Source organism: Anopheles merus, chromosome 3L, assembly GCF_017562075.2.
Source record: "Anopheles merus strain MAF chromosome 3L, AmerM5.1, whole genome shotgun sequence".
Lineage (NCBI taxonomy): Eukaryota > Metazoa > Arthropoda > Insecta > Diptera > Culicidae > Anopheles > Anopheles merus.
This window is the reverse complement of record NC_054085.1, coordinates 23868422-23887716: the sequence shown is the minus strand read 5'-3', so window position 1 is coordinate 23887716 and position 19295 is coordinate 23868422. Positions and strand designations below refer to the sequence as shown.

Here is a 19295-nt window from a genome sequence, read left to right as displayed (position 1 = left end):
GATTCCACATGTTTCTCTCTTCTGCGGTCTATAATTAAGATTGATTCATTTCCATCCGCACGAGCAGTACCACAACGCCAACACTAATCTTTCTCTCGCTATCCCGCTCCGTTTCTAATGTTTTTAACATACCACTTTGCTCTTCTTTTCTTCCACCCAACAGACGTACATGGCACCCTGGCTCTCAATATTCGGCGACTTCACCAAGGACGCATCGGCAATGTATAACAACTTCCGCGTCTACGGTACCGGTCTGCTGTGCGTGATGGGTAAGTTGCTGCATGCATACGCTCTGGTGCCACTGCCAAATCATAAATCGATCGACGAATGCTCTGAAGCATCATGCCACCATGATGCTGGTTTCTGTTTTCTGTACGCCATAGAGCGAACGACCGAGCTTAGCTATGCTTTTCAACAAGCGAAACGAAGGCGAAAAAAAAAACAAACCCCGATCCCCACTCACCAACAAAGGACCGAGGACACATTAAAACGTCAATGCAAGGGAATCAATGCGCTACTGCTACCGGCAGCTCCTGCAGCGCAGTCTCCCGTATACATGTGTTGAATCCTATTGGAAACCCTCCAAGCCGTTAATCATTCGCCGCTCGCCGTCCGCCGTCCACCTGAACTCGGTTCCAGGCTTCAATTGCCCGTCCTTGAAGCGAACACGCGGCGTACCGGTTCAGCCATGAAATAACTTTACCGCACCACGCACCCAAAAACCGACTGCCACCGATAAATCACGTCCAATTCGTCCAATTTGTTCTACAGTGCTGCTGCACATGCACATACTGATCTTCCGGCTCGCGGTTTAGAATTTGCTAGCTTCACTTCGCTCAATCGCTTTCTGATTGGCTTTCTGTTCATTTGCAATTTCGCCCCATCCCTCCGCTGTATCATGTGCGCTCTGGTGTGCGCGGCTGTCACATAATGCACGTGAATGTAATTTCCCTCCGCATCTTCTCATTTCACCTATCTCCCCGCATAGGTCTGATCGTGTACGTTGGTGTAAAGTTCGTGAACAAATTCGCCACCGTCGCGCTGGCCTGTGTCATCTTCTCGATCATCGCTGTCTACGCTGGCATTTTCGATAACATCGATGGAAACGATAAACTATTGTGAGTATCGTAGGGGGATGGATCTCCCAGTTCGTCATGCTACCTGGGACAAGTAATTTGGGAGCAAGCTATAGTGGGAAATTGCCAACGGTCCTTTCGGTTTTGTGCGCTGGCTTTGTTCCATTTTGATACCTCCAGCGGGGGGCTTTGTGGTTTTATGCCCACCACACGGTCATGTTTAACACTTACCAACTACATTTAGACATGTGCACCTCAGTGACGGTTTGTGGCTCACGGTGTTTCCTTTTTTGTTCCCTTTCCCCTTCCCCAAAACCCCTTTCCGCCCGGCAGCATGTGCGTGCTAGGAAAGCGATTGCTGAAGGACGTTGCCGTCGCCAACTGCTCGAAGGATGAGGGCGGTGTGCTGTGGAACTACTTCTGCGCCTCCGGCGAATGTGATCCCTACTTCAAAGGTGCGTACGTACGTGGTTTTTACACTGCCGCGCGTCCCTGCTCTCCCTTACACCATTGTCTCTTACCATACTCCTACCATGCTACACATTTCACAGAGCAAAACGTTTCGCTGGTGCGCGGCATCAAGGGGCTGAAGAGTGGTGTCTTCTTCGACAACTTGTTCCCATCTTTCCTGCAGGTGAGTGCAAACTACACTTCAAAACTATCGGTGCGATGAGCTGGCTTCCCCTCCCAGTGCCGGATGGATGTGCAGCAGTGCGCGGTGTAACACTTACAGGCTCTGGGCTCCGGGCTCCGGGCTCTGGGGCTGAAAGATCAAAGACTGTGTGATGGTGATTGATTTTACCAACGCTGCGCGCTTACGTGGCTTGTGTCTCGTTTGCAGGAAGGGCAGTACATTGCGTACGGTATGGATCCGGAGCACATTGAACCACTGGACCGTCCGAGCTACAACCAGGTGTACGCTGACCTTTCGACTGCCTTCACGATTCTGATCGGTATCTTCTTCCCGTCGGTAACTGGTAAGTACTGGTGACAGGGCTGAACTTGATTAGCTACCTTTTTGCGCTACAAATTCTACATAATCCGTATCTTTTGCCTTTTCAATTTCAACCACTTCATTGGTTCAATTCTTTCGTGCTTCAAGAATAGCATTTTTGTCGATGGATTTTGTCTTGGTTTGATTGACAAGACTCTACATTTCAATTTTTCAATTATTAGTTTTATTGATCGTCAAGAATCTTATAACAATCTCGTTCGAAAATACGAATACGAAAACGACAACGTGCTTCAAATTCATAGAAATATATTTTTCTAAGCTCATTTATAAAGAAGAAGAAGTAACATCACCTAAGACTCCAAAAAAAATCTGGAGAAAATGTTCAATGCAGATACGCGATACTAAAAAGCCGCAACAATGTTTATTTCCTTTTAAATTTGATAATTTGGAGAACAAAGCTTCGAATGCATGAGCTCGATTTAGATAAAAAAAATTGTTTATTTATCTAAGGTTATTTGTTAACTTATGGTAATTGTACTGTATTCATTGTGTTTTTTGAATTGTAAAACATACCAATGAAATTGAACTGGTATGAAACGTCACACAGGCCTCGATGGAGACGCCTGGTACTTTGTAGGAATAACGATGGTACAATATTCGGAGCAAGTATTACAATAGTGCACAGTGCTGGCTGCTTTCTTCTCAATCTAGCATTGAAGATTTAGTCTCATCACAAAGTATGCAATCAATCATATATTTTTAATATATGTGTCTTTTCATGTACTTAGTACCATAACCATGCTCAATCGTGTATTGAATATATTTTATTCCTTATAAATTCCTTTAATTAAGCTAGTTGATGTATCAATCATAATGTCATAGGTACATACATTTGCTTTTTATCTTCTATAAACTTACTACTCAAAAGCTGACCCACAAATACGCTTCCAACTACATCATACAGAATTTTAAAGTGTAACTTTTCCCGTCCATCTCGCACAAATGCGGTATGAAATTCTCCGAGCACTAAAACCCCAAACCAAAAACAATACGAGCAGCACCAGCTACTAGCCAAAAAATACTGCTGACTTGCAGCGTCATGCTCAGCGCTAATCGTGCTATCGCTGATCCGGCTTCCGACAGTGGCGTAGTACGGCGAAGCGAAGGTAGCTTAATGTCACGAAATCCACGATAGCTCTTCACAGCTGCCAGAATGCTTGATGGTGATTTTTTTTTTTTTGGTTTGTTCAGTCAGCACGCCCTCTAGCCATTGGGTCCACAGCTACCTCATTGGCTTCATCTCGAGAGAATATATTAGAAAAAAAATCCCCCAAACGGGTAGAACATCCACCAGCTATTGTCCCACGGCACAACCATAACCAATTCTGATAAGCCACTTGAAACAGGGCGGACATTTTAGACGGAAAACTAGGGTGGAGCAAAAACAAGCTCCCGCTAACAGCGTCAGCGCCATGGCACGGATGAGATGAGCTGCGACAGCTACGCTGCAATAACCGTACCAGGGGCCAGGGATAATTGCAAAAGTCGTTACCGTGTTGTGGCCCGTGTGGGCTAGCGCAGCCATCTCCTCCTCCCCCCGAAAAGGTCGTGGGCTAAACATGGGCCCGCCAAATGAAGAATGCTCGCAGGTGGTTCGCCTTTGAGCCGAAAGTTTTTCCATTTCGCCACGCTTCCCGGAAGGTTACGCTGTCAGATGAAAGGTGACGCGGGTTTGGCCGCGAGAGTGGCATGACTTGCTTGACACGAAGGAAGAAATCTTCCCGTGCCCTTTGCTGAGGGGTTTTTTGTTTTCGCGTTGCCATTGCCCCGGTCATCAGGTAATTGGTTTTGTTTTGTGAAAGGGTTGGCGTGTTTTTTTGTGCTTCCAGTTATCAGGAACGGGATCAATCAAACGGGAAATTGTCCGAGTGCAGTTTGATTAAAAAAGATTTGCTGGGATCTTAAGTTGTATTGAGTAGGGATAAGATGTTTTTTCTTGACCGGCAATACCATTAGGCTGCTAGGCCAATTCTTCTAAAACCCTTTTTTTATTGTGACCTTTTTAACAGTTCCGTTGCTTTTTGTCTCCGAAGGTCAAGCATAAAATGAATTTAAATAATAAATAATTCCTTTCTCTTAAATAGTTCAACTCCTTTCCGTCCAAAACATCAATCCGTGAAAGTACTTATTCAATCAATTAGAACAAATTTAAAAATCACAGCCATTACATTTTTAGTAAACATGTTCTACAAGATTCGAGAACATATTAACTGCGGTTAGATGCAGCACTTGCTAAAGAAACAGCCAGTTGAAGGTCTTGGCAATTATAATTAACGATCATTTCTGTTATTGCTTTTTTTCTCTTTCTGCAACAATAAAACTGATTTATGGCATTTTTTCCCCCGTTTTTTAGATGATTTAGTACATATCAACCAGTCATTCAATGTTTTTTTGAATCGCACTGTAATGGCTGTTCTATTGCGCTGGTTTGTTCTGTGAAAATGTCACGATGCTTTTGTCTTTATCCAACAAGTAATAGGTTAAATATAAGGTCCTTTTAAACTCTAGAGTTAGCACTTTTGTATATTTAAAAGCATTTGTATGTGACGAAAGTACACAAAAAGCTGTTTATCAGAGACAGGTTTGTTTTGATCGTAAACGTAATTTTAACCGTAAAATGTAACATACGGTAGGTGTTCGCTAACTTTGGTTTGTTTACTTTTCAGTTAACGGAAAATGTTCGCTTTTCAGCTGTCAAAAGCATCAAAATACAAATTAAAATATTAAAATAGCTAAGCAAAACCATAAAGGATTTCAGTAAAACAACATCTAGTCAGCGAACATTTACTGTACTTATCAAAAGAATATGACCACTCTAGCTGCTTTGACAGTTCAAATTAATGTATAGCGCGATAAAAGCTCCTCTAGAAATAGAGTAGGAGTTGCAAAGCTGGCTGAAATCATCAATTTTGATTGAATAAAAAAATAACTTTAACATTGAATAGCCGAAATCGCATAATTTTTACATAAAGAATGATGAAATATTACAGAAAACTTTTTTATTATATTACACAAAACTTTTTTTACTGAACTTCTGTAAAATTTTACTAAAATTTTGTGAACTGTAGTTTCAGTAATCTCTTCAGTAAAAATAATGTTTACTGAATCATTCAGTAATGTCCGGCGCTCATCAAAAAGACGGCTCGTTTACTGAAATCACAGTAAAGCCATTCTCATATTACTAATTTTAGCTATTAAAAAGTGACGAAATATTTCTATCAAATTGAGTTTTTTTTATTGATACGCAGACAATTGACAGTCCCTCAATTCATGTTCACACATGTTTTGTGTTTTTTGATACAATTTTTATACTGTATTTTGCTGCAACAAGTGTAGATGGTTCAGAAAGCGCTCACAGACACCACGAAATTTCAGCAAGCGCAATGGATTGTTGCAAAGATTTTACACACCAACACAGCTGCCAATTGTTTTAAATAAATCTCGTAAGCCGAAATCCTACCTGAAATTTCACCAGGGTGTCTGTAAGCGCCTACCAAATCAACTTTTTGCACATGACGAGCAAGTGAGCACCACATTGTTTTGTTTTGCTGTTCTGACTGACAGGTCAATTTGGCAGAATGAATTGCCGCATTTTCAGTAATTTGTTTTACTGATATCCAGTGAAACGACTAATTTGACACTTATTTTACTGATTTTCAGTAAAATGCGTTTTGCTTAAATGCATTCAGTAAATTATTATGCTGAAACTCAGTAAAAACGTGACATTCATGCAGAAAACCAGTAAAATATTCGATTACTAAACCGTTTCAGTGAAAAACGTTACTGAAGCCGGATAAGAAAATTTGCTGTGTATGTTCACCGAGCAAAAATACAAGCGATTCTTTGCAGACAACAATGCATGAAACTCTGTGATGTTCTTTACATCCAAACAAATATCCTGTAACTGTGCAAACAATATTAAACATTCAATTTGAAAACTATTCTTAGAAAGCGTTGCTATCTCATTGAATTTTAAGCGAAGTGTTGAAATATTGATCGTGTGTATGTTTATATTCATTTATTACTATTTTACCAAAGCATCGCTGCTTTAACTGACCCGAAAGCAAAACAAAACGCGCAACCCACACAGCCAACTTATAAAGACGGTCGGTATTGTGCCACAGCATATTTGCTGATTGCTCGCTTCCAGTTTTCTCCTTACAATAAACACACAGCAAGCAACCTAAATCTCTATTTTATCAGTACTTCTAGTCAGTTATTTTCGACCCTCCCGCCGTCCCTTATCAAGGACCAATTTTCCCGGCCAAAAAATTGCACCCAAAAGTAGGTCATGTGAACGTTTTCGCTAGCGCAGGACCGCCTCCCAGGGCTAACATGTCGTTCGTCCTGACAGTTATACGGTCCCTGAGTTGGTGTACGGTATGGTGCTCGTTACCCTTGCACCACCCGTACTCCCCGTCCCAAAGTCAGCTAAATCCCTTACCCCGTCGACCCAATCACTTACTCGCCGCTGGTTTTCCATCTCCACCAATCCGCAGGCATTATGGCTGGCTCGAACCGTTCCGGCGATTTGGCGGACGCACAAAAAAGTATTCCCATCGGTACGATTGGTGCCATCGTGACGACCTCGACCGTGTATCTGTCGTGCGTGCTGCTGTTTGCCGGCACCGTCGACAACCTACTGCTGCGTGACAAGTAAGTGACGGATCACGTGTTGGCGTTCGTTGTTGCGTTAACTTTTGGTGCGGATGTCTCACACTGTCTCCCTCTCTCTCTCACACAGGTTCGGACAGTCCATCGGTGGCAAGCTGGTGGTCGCGAACATGGCCTGGCCCAATCAGTGGGTTATCCTGATCGGCTCCTTCCTGTCCACGCTCGGTGCCGGGCTGCAGAGCTTGACCGGCGCGCCCCGGCTGCTGCAGGCCATCGCGAAGGACGGTATCATCCCGTTCCTGGAACCGTTCGCCGTCTCGTCCAAGCGCGGCGAGCCGACGCGTGCCCTCATCCTGACGCTGCTCATCTGCCAGTGCGGCATCCTGCTCGGCAACGTCGATCTGCTCGCACCGCTGCTGTCCATGTTCTTCCTGATGTGCTACGGCTTCGTCAATCTGGCCTGCGCCCTGCAGACGCTGCTGCGCACACCGAACTGGCGGCCACGCTTCAAGTACTACCACTGGTAAGGCGCAATCGTTTGGGATCACTGCTAATAGTGCTCGTGCTAAAATCGCCTTTTCCCTCCCACACCCGCAGGTGCTTGTCGCTGATTGGGCTGACGCTCTGCATTTCCATCATGTTCATGACCTCGTGGTACTTTGCGCTGATTGCGATGGGAATGGCCGTGCTAATTTACAAGTACATCGAGTACCGTGGGTAAGTTTTCGCAGTGTCGCAGGGCACATTACAGCACACCAGACTTTGATAAACCCTGCTCTATTGTACCCGTGTGCTCACTCCTCCGTCCCAAACAGTGCCGAGAAGGAATGGGGTGACGGTATCCGTGGTATCGCCCTGTCCGCCGCCCGCTACTCGCTGCTCCGCCTGGAGGAGGGCCCGCCGCACACGAAGAACTGGCGCCCGCAGATCCTGATGCTGGCCAAGCTGAACGACGACTTTACGCCCAAGTACCGCAAGCTGTTCTCGTTCGTCTCGCAGCTGAAGGCGGGCAAGGGTTTGGCCGTGGTCGTGTCGCTCATACCGGGCGATTTTACGCGGCGGGCGGGCGAGGCCGCCGCCGCCAAGCAAGCGCTGCGCAAGGTCATGGACGACGAGAAGGTGAAGGGCTTCTGCGACGTGCTGGTGGCTTCGAACATTGCCGATGGACTCTCACACGCGTAAGTGGTGCGGGAGGGCGGTAACGTAATTCTCACAGCATCTTCCGAACTTCTTCCTCCGTATTCCGGGGGTGCCGGACGAATTAATGGGAAACAATCTTGCCAAAACTAAGCGAAATCAAATATTCATCACAATCCAACCTGGTTTAGGTTGCGCAACATGGAAGCACGGTGCAAACAGTTCGCTTTCTCTCTCTCTCTCTCACCCCGAGCTCTAGCCGGCATCGTTCCGAAACATGCCGGACCTTGCAAACCCACAGACACACAGTCAGAACTCCACAAGAACGCACCATAATTTCTATCATATTTTATCAATTTCTCATATTTTCCCATCACTAAGCCCGGGCATTATCTTTTCCCTGCCGTGGAAGGTAGGTCCGTGCATTTGATGGTGCCCTCAGGCTACGGAGCACACCGGACACTGCTGGAGCGTCGGTGTGTAGCTGCAATCAATTTCCCGTTCAAGGTTTGGATCCTTCTCGCCCCCTCGGGTGTATCTTCAGTCCACAAAACCCCCCCGAGGCTCTCCGCGCGCACAAGAAATACGGCCCAGATGGGACCGATAAATAAAAGGGGCATCTTTTTTGCCGACAGACTCCGATTTTCTTCTTCCCGTTTTCCCCTCTTTTGGTACAGGTAAAACGGACCTCTCACCTGGTTCACCTTTGTGTGGTTGAATAATCGGTTTCTGAACCCTTGCCAGAAGAAAGGCTTTCGCTGTTATCGGGCCGGGTGCATCGGGGTGCCTGGAAATGAAATTAATACATTTTAAATCAATGTTACCGTTCTCCCCCGGCTGCGGAGCGAGGTGCAATAGTCAATGGATGTTAATTAACGCTCCAATGATGATAGGAATGATAGGATTTAGTGTAAGCATTTATCGGCCAATGGATGATAAACTTTTGGACGACGGTTAGACTTTCACTTTGGAGATGTATATAGTAATACTGCTGACTGGATGTCTGCTGGGCGATTGCTTTCTTTAACTTACTTATGACTGCTTGAACGTTAAAACGTATCCTGGTGCGCATTAAAGCTAATGATGAAATGAATATTCTACGAGCGAAGCTACTGCCCGATAAACAACCCGTGCTGATGGGGTGTTTGCTTGATTACGATTCCCTGTGCCACACGATACGAGTGCTTTTCCGAATCAACTCACACTCGCTCCGCACACAAACATTGTACATGATTTATTTATAAGACACGGTGGATCATTGGCATTTTCTTATCTTTTACTTGGTGCAAAAAAAAACGACACAAACCACAGCGTGCAAACCATTGGGCTCGGGGGCATGAAGCCGAACACGGTCATCATCGGCTGGCCGTACGGTTGGCGTCAGAGCGAGGACGATCGCACCTGGCACGTGTTCCTGCAAACGGTGCGCCACGTTAGTGCCGCCCGGATGGCGCTGCTCGTCCCGAAGGGCATCAACTTCTTCCCGGCCATCGGCGATAAGGTGGGTGGTGGCTGCACCTCTAACGCCCGCACATCTGCCCGCTAACGCGTTACCCCTTTCTTTCTCCGAAACCCCTGCAGATTGCTGGAAACATTGACATCTGGTGGATTGTGCACGACGGCGGGCTGCTGATGCTGCTGCCGTTCCTGCTGAAGCAACACCGCTCGTGGAAGAACTGCAAGATGCGCATCTTCACCGTCGCCCAGATGGAGGACAACTCCATCCAGATAAAGAAGGATCTGAAGATGTTCCTGTACCATCTGCGCATCGAAGCGGAAGTGGAGGTCGTTGAAATGGTAAGTCGAGCTCGCCGGAAATGGTGTAAATGTAAAACGAAGTGTTGTTGATTATTTCGAGACCGTTGTTACGACACTTGTCGCTGGTTTGTCTTAGTTATTGAAATCATAAACTGTTTAAAGTCGAGGACTTGTGTACATTAAAGGGGTCGTTTTACACAGGGAGTTTGTTATTCAGTATTAAACTATTGCAAATTAAATATGCATTTATCATTTATCATCTTTTATCATGTCACATCAGCTCGAATATAGGGTTTTCCGATTCAAATTCCTAGGTGAACCACATTTTTCATTACTTGCCAAATGATTTTTGAACAGCTGTCAAATGTTGTACTTGCATCAGAATAATATTTCAGTTCTTTCACATGATTTTCAACACGTCCAAAGTTGGATTGAGTGTTTGATTTTATTATGTGTTGAAAATAATTGTATCATTCAACACTGAAATGGTATAGTGATGTCAATACAATATAAGATAGCTGTTGAAAAACATCTTGCAGGCGATAAATAATGATGTACACATTCTAATGTGACTTGCAACCCTAGGTAAGCGTCCCAACAGTCTCAGTTGCAATGAAGCCTTATGAAAAGTAAATATCTGTGGAGGGAAAAGTGAAACCTCCTGAAAAGTGAATGCCTTCCGCGAAAGAAGTTTCACTTATTTTAAGATAGATATCACATTTTCTTCAATTTTCTATGGCTTGATGCTTTTAAAAGTACTAATTTTAAACTGTTAATGACGATTGAGTTTGATATCATTTTTCGATATGAAGTAGTAAGTGCATACTACGTTAGATTCTTTGTGATAGAGTCTCTATGAGAATTCTTTTTCTCTGAGGAAGAATTCGTTTCAATGCGGATTTTTCTCCAAATATCACACTTTTTTGAATCCCCGTAACCAAGTGATGATGAAAATAGATGATGAATCTGTGATATTACGCCCCAATGAAATCGTAATAACCATATCAGGCTCAAATGATATGAAAAACATGTCACAGGGTTTATCAGTGGTTCTAATATCGCACCAATAGTATCACTACATGCCAAAAGGAGTTAAAAAAGTGTCAAAATTGAGGTGTTTCGCAATTCAAGACAGCTTTTTTATATGGAGTTTGACAGTTGGAGGCTGGAATCATGTAAACACTCCATGCAAAACCACACACAAAACTAGATTATTTTAGCCTTAAAGCTAGATTTAGATTCGAGTACCTGCTCGAAAAAAATGGCAAATCAATATAGTGTTATCCCAAGGTGCATTAAAGAGATCAGGTGGTGGAATCTAGAATCAAAGTGTATGTAGTCCAGGTGGTATCATAGCATGTTTTTTTAAACCAAATTTGAATATCACTTTTTGACAGGATGGGTGAATTTTTTGCTGAAATAGGCTTTCTGGTAGCTTGACGAGTACACAAAACATTTTTAAAATCTTCATTCAGAAGCAGAAGCGATACAAATCAGCCTTCTAAATACATACACCTTGGGATAAGCCCACCTGTACATTATACTCACTTAGATAGCTGCTCGAAAACTGCTATACAATGCAAACAGCCGACTGGCTGTAATTTCAGTCTACTGACCCCATTATCAGAACCCCTGCTCTTTTTTATTTCATTACTTTTTTTTTCATACCAAATGCTGATTTCTGTCAGCAAAAGTCATATAGAAGACATTCCTATGGTTTCAATTCTTTCAAATGTATACTCCATATGCCTCAAGGTTACGAGCATTGGATCTGGAACATGCAAACAGCTCAATATGCCGTTTGCTATTAAAAAAGTTAACAACCTTCCATCTACCGATCATGTCTTGAACAGCTGCCATACATCATAAACACATATCTGGAGAAACCGTTGCACCCTCTCTAGAGTAAACCCTTTCTCTTCGGTTTCGATTTCTGAAATGCCTCCCTTCCCCCCCCCCCTCACTGTCCCACGCTGTTAAACAGCAACATTCCCAAACCGTGCCCAATTCTTCACACATCGTTCGCCCCGGAAACAAATCCATCCGTCCCGAAATCGGTGGTTTTCCCTTCATTCAAAGCAATCAAATCACCCCGGGGACGGCCGGGGTGAACCTTAAAACCTTCTCTCGCCCTCCGAACGGCTTCATTATAAAATGGCGCTTTAAACGTTTTATGTCTCTATACTTTATGGCGCTTTCCCGGTGCCGGGCACGGAAAGGATACCTCAACAATCCATGCCTTGGGGAAGCGTTTGCGTATCCGCCCGAACCGGTCCTGTTGTTTGTTTTACTGCTCGGGCAAGATTTCTCTCCCCTGAGCAGCAGCGATTCGTGTTTGTATTATTATTTTCCGCCGACGGCTGCCGCCCTCGGCTTTCCCCCTTGTGCGTTGAGTTTTCTCTTCTCCCATTGTGTACGATCTCATTCGCTACAATGCGTCGAGTTGTTCGTGTTCTTTTCATTTGTAAATACACTCACACACACACACAACACTTTTCGCACAAATATGGCGAGTGGCAACAACTTTGTTCCTTATTTTTCTTTTGCTGCTTTCTCGTCTCCTCATAGCACCCTTCTGCTGTTGCCCTATAGTGTGCTGTTTTGCGCAGAAAAGGGGCAACCGGTTCACTTAGGACATAGCAATTCTTTTGAATCTTGTTATTTTTACTTTGCCAAATGCTTCCCTGTACTTCTTCTGCTTGTTTCTGCTTGTTTGTGTATTTGTTTGCTCTATGCAAGCTTCCTTAAATCGATTCGTAGCTTTGCACGAAACGTCGACTCGGTACTCCGTAGGCAAACCGTGGTCAATTCCTAGATTCCTGCCCTACAGAGCATTAGGGTTGACTGCGAGCGCTGTTTAAAGATAATTTATTTGTTTCACTCTTTTGTATTTACTCACGTACGTGACCCCGTGGCTCAGCCGATCCCTGTTGGCTCTATCCTTTCCCTACCCCTCTTGGACTTGTTTTACTGAGACCACTTTTTTTCTTTCGCATCGCTGCCGGCAGAAAGTGTGTGCGTTTGTGTGTCGGGTACGATTAAAACGCGCCCAAGCGTATTTATCCGGTCAGAGCATTGGGGCAGCTTGTAGCCGATCCTTCGCCGTGATCCGGCGCAGGGAACTGAGTTTCCCTGTTTCCCATCTGAATGTGTGTTTTGAATCGGTAAAACTAGCACACGCCTGGGCTACTGCCCGGGCCACGGGAAGAGTGAAACAAGCTTTCATAAATAATGCCTCACCTGCCGTAAATCATCGCATTCCGTATCATTCGGATGGAAACTTCACAGGCGTGCGTAGACTGATTTTGACCCTTTTTTTTGGTTGTATGTGTGTCCGAGATCTCTTAGATATGCTAGTACACCTTTAAATCATTCTAATGTGTTTTGCCTACTTTCCCTAACTGGCCGCCTGCGAGTATGAAGATTAATTTGTAAATGGTATCCGGTTAAGGTCAAACGGTGTTTTTTTTTTTTATTGCGAAACTGAATGAAAAGATACCTTTTTCACAATTCAAAAACACACTCGGAAACATGTGTTTAATGTAAATGCATGGAACGGCACCCTTTTTTATGTTGTACGTAACCTTTTTGCAAGATCAATACAGTTTAGAGACCGGGAACGCAAGAAGCAAATCGCTGATTTCTAGCATTTTTAAGAGGCAGCATGTAGCAAAAAGTCTTATTTGAATTGTTTTGTAAATTTCTTTTCATGTATTTGATAAACTTGCTGTAATTTATCGTTACTTAGAGACCGGGAACGCGTTTGAAAATTGAAATACTTCCTTTATCCTGGTCATGGCACCAAATCCGATATTCAAGAGTTTGGAGTTTATTACAGTTTGAATGGGGCGATGTCTTTCAAAACGTTAAGCATTATTGAATATTCTCTTCCAATCCGATGTCATCCGTTGAAAAGCCAATCATAAAAGGTTACCCAAAAAGTTAAAATCATTTTTTAAATTTATCATAGCGAAGGTAGAAAGATTCTTCAGAAAACAGATGACGAACTAAATTTTTACACACATCCTTCACTTATTCGCACGACTGCATATAAGATGCCCAGACAGCACACCATAACACCCTTAGCACACACACACCTCCCGAACAGATTTCACACCCCATTTGAATCGTTGAAGCGATCGAAAAACGGTATAAAATATGTTTTCATTACAATTCACATGCATCGGTTCGGACGGACGTGGGCTGCCGCGCGTTCCGATCATCAAATGCAATACTGTGAAGATTGCAAATTATATACATTTCGCTTATGGCATGCTCCGGCGCCAGCACCGTCTGGTGGAATTGAGCTGATTTGACTCGATTTTCATGTCTGCTTCATTTTTTTTTTGTTTTCTTTTCCCTGTTTTCACTATCTCCCTCCAGATGGATAGCGATATCTCGGCGTACACCTACGAGCGGACGCTTATGATGGAGCAGCGCAACCAGATGCTGAGAAAACTTCGTTTGAACAAGCGCGAAAAGGAGAACGTGGTAAGTAACTTGGTGGAAAAGGGGAAAAATCGGTGCTGGTTTCATCCTTACTGCTTTCAATGGTGCACCATTCCAATGGGTGGTGCTGGTGGTGGTGATGGAAAATGATGCGAAAAAAAATCGGGATACAACTGCTTGATATTTTACGCTGAAACTAAAAAAAAATGGCCGTACGTGACCGATACTTCGGGTCGTGGTGGGGTTGAATTACACTGCCGGAGGGAACATAAAAACTCTCCACCTATTCGTTGAGCCAGCATTGAACAAAGTTTATAGAGTTGCAAAATTGAACAAAAAAGATGGCGATTCCGTAACGGCGTTGCCGGTGTGCGAACGATTGTTATGCGTCGCCCGCCAACCGAGCCACTTCCTTCCGGTGGAGGCGCCCAGTGGTTTATAATTAATTTTGGGAATTAGGTAAAATGATTCCAACACACCGTAACACAACAAAAAAAATATATAATGCTTTCAAAAAAACCATATCCAATTATGTGGGCAATTTACCTGCAATAAGTAAAGATTAAAACGAGCTCGCCCTACTGCATGCGTCTGCTACCCAAACCCCCCGCAAAATGTGCGTAAATGTGCAGGAAAAACTCAAACTAAACAAACCTCTTTTTCTTCTCTCTTTCTTATATCTACCCTTCGATCGACTAAAAACCACGCAACCACCTTTAACCAAAAATTGAAACATTTATCTTTACACACCGTACGATTCGGGTCTCGCTTCGTTCGAAAAACGCTCTGCCCCACCAAACGATAACCAACGTAATCGATTCGACACCCGTCCCGATGTCTGATCACAACCAAACACTCAAACAAACAAACAAACCCCCTTTAAACTGTACAAACAAACCACAACCATCCCTTACACTCACACTCTTGCGTGCATCTAAACAATGATTTACAAAAAAAAAACCCCAAAGGTGGATAACATGGTGGAGTTCACTCAGGCCACCGCTAACGGAGAGGATCGAACACCGCTGGTAATGACGATGAGCGTGATGCAGATGACGAATAGCGATAGTGTTGTTGTTTTTTTTTTGTCTATCCATTTTATATTCTATTTAGTTCACCTTTTTTTTCGGTTCACTGACCCTGATTGCTGTTATCTTGCTGCAGTTGTTCTGTTTCCCTCCACTGTTATTGTTGTTACCGGCTAGAACTAGAACTTTCCCGTGTTGTTTAATTGTTTGTTTTCTTCGACAGTTTCGTTTTCTTTTGCACTGTTTGAAATCATTTATTGCCTTCTGCTGTTCATTTTTCACATTTAGCTCTTATTCAGCAAAGCATTCTAGCATATTTTTTTTATTTCATTCTCACTAGCAATTATTCTCATGTACAATATCATATTATGAGATCTTTTCAACGCTTCACGCAGCAACATTCAATGTCTATTTAATATAGCCTTTTTTCACTTTCATCTCATATCCTCGTCATCTCATCTACCAAAAGGATCGCGCTCTGAATAAAGCATGTTTGTTCTGCTTGCTCGGTCCATTTTCCGATTGAGTTAGTTAGTTGGAACAAATGAATCAAATCAGTTTTCTGTTTACCATTCGAATCGGAATCCATCCATTAGCCGTCAATAAGAAATTGTTGTTTTTTTCTTTCATTAAAAAATCAACATATTTTCATTTCCAATGGGGCATAGATGTACAAATTCAAAATTACCATCAACTCATTTAGCACAGTAATCACTCCATTCATACTTGATGTGCATTACAGGGTTTCCCACGATTTATTGGTCGGTTCCCATCAATTTTTGGTGGGTTCCCATCAATTTTTGGTGGGTTCCCATATTTTGTTGGTGCGTTCCCACGATTTTTCGGTCGTTTCGCAGAATTTTTTGGTCCAATTGTATTGATATCCAATCGGAAAATACCAATAAATTATGGGAACGAACCAAAAATCTATGGGATACGACCAAAAAATCGTGGGAACGCACCAAAAAATCATGGGAACTGACCAATAAATCGTGGGAAACCCTGTATAACATACCATATCATGCCCGCGACCGCTCATGCCCACACGCAAATTCACACGCACATGCACTCATGAAATGCTCTAGAAAAAAGGGCGCCATCCGCATCATCATCATCAATTATTTCCCTTCATCTTCTGTGATGATTATAGCTTGGCGCAAATATTGATCATCGTCAGCACATAAATCTGTTGCTAATTCTTGCTAGCACGTTGATAGAGCTACGATTTTATGAGTGTGCGTGTCGGTGTGTCCGCGTGTGCATTTTGTGCGTTTTGTATGCAAATTTTCACCCCTCCAATTTTGCTGTTCGTTCGTTGTTTATCGTGCTAATTTTATTGTTGCAAACTGTCCACTTTCTAAACTGTCGATCGTTTTGTTTGACTAACCGGTTCTAATCTGTGTTGGGTTTTGTAAGCCGGTAATAGCGCCATCCACATGCACGTGATTGATGCAGCAAAACATGGTGCCTACAACACAAAACGATGTTAACAAACGATCTGTGGTTTAGAGAGGCTGTTAAGTTTGGTTATTTTCTATTGAAGCGTCTTGTTTTCTTCTCTCTGACTTTACAAATTTCCACCACAAGCCACTAATACTTGACAACTGGTTCTCTTTTTCTCTCCCCTATCTGGGTCGGCATAATCTCTTCCTTCCTTTCTCCTGCGGAACAAAACAACGCCGGGTATTTTAGGTACAAGCCATCGTTGACCATCATCATCACAATGACAACAATACCAAGACCGCGTCCAAGGTTCGGTTCGCTGATCCATCCGAGAACAAAGAGGCCGGAAGCGAGGAAGCCGACCGGGAGGAAAAGAATGAGGTAAAGCTGGTGCAACAATTTTACGGCGCTTTTACCCCTTTTTTCAGGCTTCCCTAACCAGCGGGCTAACCAAACCCCCTTCTTTTTTTTTGCTGTCCTCTACGCCCTTCTGCCAGACTGAATCCGAAAAGGACAAGGACACCAAAGAAGCCACCGATAGCGACAAGGAAGCGGCCGGTGCCGAAAAGCTGGCCAACAATGTGTCCGTCTCGCCCGTCAAGGATAAGAAGGCCGGCGGCGATGCAGCGAAGGTGGCGGACGACGTAAAGTCTGCCTTCAAACCGTAAGTGACGGCAGGGCCGCGTAGGGCTTAAAAAACTCGTTACATACCAAAAAGGCTCACCGGGACTTTTCGGGGTTTTTTTCCTCTTCTTGGTTCTACCACACACACAACAGGGACGAGGGCAACGTCAGACGGATGCACACGGCTGTGAAACTGAACGAGGTTATAGTGAACAAATCGCACGATGCTCAACTGGTCATACTCAATCTGCCCGGCCCACCGAAGGAAACGTACATGGAGCGGGAAAGCAACTGTATCCTTTTTAAGCAAATTTGTTATTTCGAGTTTTGTTATTTTCCCTCAAATCTCCATTAATTGGACGTGCTACGTCAACTATTATTGTTCACGAAACCATGCTACTTTAGACCGTTGACATGCCATTACAAGGTTTTCCAAGTCACTTTCGAATGTTAACATTGTTATACCACCCGTGCAACATGTTAATCCACATCAATCTGATATTTCATTTCCATCACAATAATTTTGAATTTCTTCAGCATGATTTTCAACCCGACTCAAGCTGGCTTGAGATTGACAGTTCTTTGTTATGTGTTGAAACAATTGTCAACTTTTTTTATGATATTCGCAGTAAGCGGGTGTCAAAATAATTTTTTGATCATGATATTCATGGTTACCATGACACGACTTTCCAAAAGCGACAATCATTTGTGCAATAACAATCAATGCTTTTGCGATGACATGATTGCAAAAAATGTAGAATTAATGTCATTTGACATTTTTCATGAGACGCCAGATTTGCTTAATCGTGCATTTATCGATACTTAGCCATTAGACCACTTGATGTTTTCACTCAGTCAACCAGGAAAATGGTGTTCTCTTACAGGAGTATAGAAATGCACACGAAAACACCAAAAAGGACCCATTTTTGATGAAGATCTAGTTCACTTGAGGTACGGCAAAATCAAAAAGTCATATTATTGTAGCAGCAAAATTTCATCGTGTCAAATGATATTTTTTTCCGTTATTGTCGAATGAATGCGTGGATCTAGAATGCGATGCTTCAAAAAGTATCATTTTGTAAAATTTTATGTCGACGATTATCACCGTTCGCAACACTGGTTGAAACTAAAATTTCATTTTAAAACGAATAAACCATTTGACAGCTATTATAAAACATCTTGGATGCAGTGAATAACAATGTTTATATTCGAAAGTGACTTGGAAAACCCTCTATAAAATTACTAAAACTTATTGATTGGTTGTATACAGACGAACCTTTTTAGTTCTACCTAATGATCTTCAGGCTATTTACTTGTGCCGTTTTTAAGCTTTTAACAATTTTTCTAGCTTTTAATAATTACCGAGTGTTGTTTCTCGTATCACACATTTTAAAGAGATTTTATTTCACGGAATCAACCTATTCTTATAAACTAATCGATCGTGCCCGAAAGCTCTAAACTTAACGAATAAACTTCGCGTTTAGTTAAACACGATCCAACTGACAGGGCTCCCGTGTCTGTGCCAAAACACAGGGTTTTCCGTGTCAATTTCCAATGTCTACAACATTTTTTCATTACTTGCGAGATGTTTTTCAACAGCCGTGAAGTGTTGTACTTGCATCAGAATAATATTTTAGTTTTTTCGCATTTTCCACACTTCTCAATTTGGATTGAGTTTGACAGTTCCATGTGGTGTGTTGAAAATCATGTGTAAGAACTAAAACTGTATTTTGATGTCAATACAATATGAAATATATGTTGATAAACATCTTGCAAACCATGAGAAATGTTGTTAACATTGGAAATTTTTTTCGGAAAAAAATCTTATATATCTTCGAAACACAATACAGGGTTTTTCATGTCAGTTTTGCATGTAAACATTGTTATTCACCGCTTTCAAGATGTTTTTCAACAGCTGTCAAATGGGGTATTTGCTTCAAAATGAAATTTCAGTTTCAACACATGATTTTCAACACATAACAAACAACCGTCAAACTCAATCCAGCTTGAGTCGTGTTGAAAATCATGCTGAATAGATTCAAAATTATCATGATAGAAATGAAATATCTCATTGATGTGGAACAACATCTTGCACGCGGTGAATGACAATGTTTATGACATGCTCTTAAAGCAGTGAAACGAAACAAAAAA

At 42.8% G+C, this 19295-nt stretch overlaps 1 protein-coding gene across 16 annotated transcripts in view; it reads left to right on the top strand.

The window, feature by feature from the left end:
• LOC121599672 (solute carrier family 12 member 4) overlaps positions 1–19295 on the top strand; it is a 153355-nt gene that overhangs the window by 130644 nt on the left and 3416 nt on the right. For 14 of the 16 annotated variants that reach the window (XM_041927668.1, XM_041927665.1, XM_041927667.1 and 11 more), the window contains 16 exons: positions 164–269; positions 989–1118; positions 1410–1531; positions 1628–1710; positions 1918–2053; positions 6591–6747; positions 6836–7228; positions 7303–7422; positions 7521–7883; positions 9154–9343; positions 9424–9639; positions 13984–14091; positions 15018–15077; positions 16770–16901; positions 17018–17184; positions 17298–17437. In XM_041927668.1, coding sequence (XP_041783602.1) covers positions 164–269; positions 989–1118; positions 1410–1531; positions 1628–1710; positions 1918–2053; positions 6591–6747; positions 6836–7228; positions 7303–7422; positions 7521–7883; positions 9154–9343; positions 9424–9639; positions 13984–14091; positions 15018–15077; positions 16770–16901; positions 17018–17184; positions 17298–17437 — 2623 coding nt within the window. The remainder of the gene's footprint in view (positions 1–163; positions 270–988; positions 1119–1409; positions 1532–1627; positions 1711–1917; positions 2054–6590; positions 6748–6835; positions 7229–7302; positions 7423–7520; positions 7884–9153; positions 9344–9423; positions 9640–13983; positions 14092–15017; positions 15078–16769; positions 16902–17017; positions 17185–17297; positions 17438–19295) is intronic. The other 2 variants (XM_041927675.1, XM_041927669.1) reach the window with 1 other exon arrangement.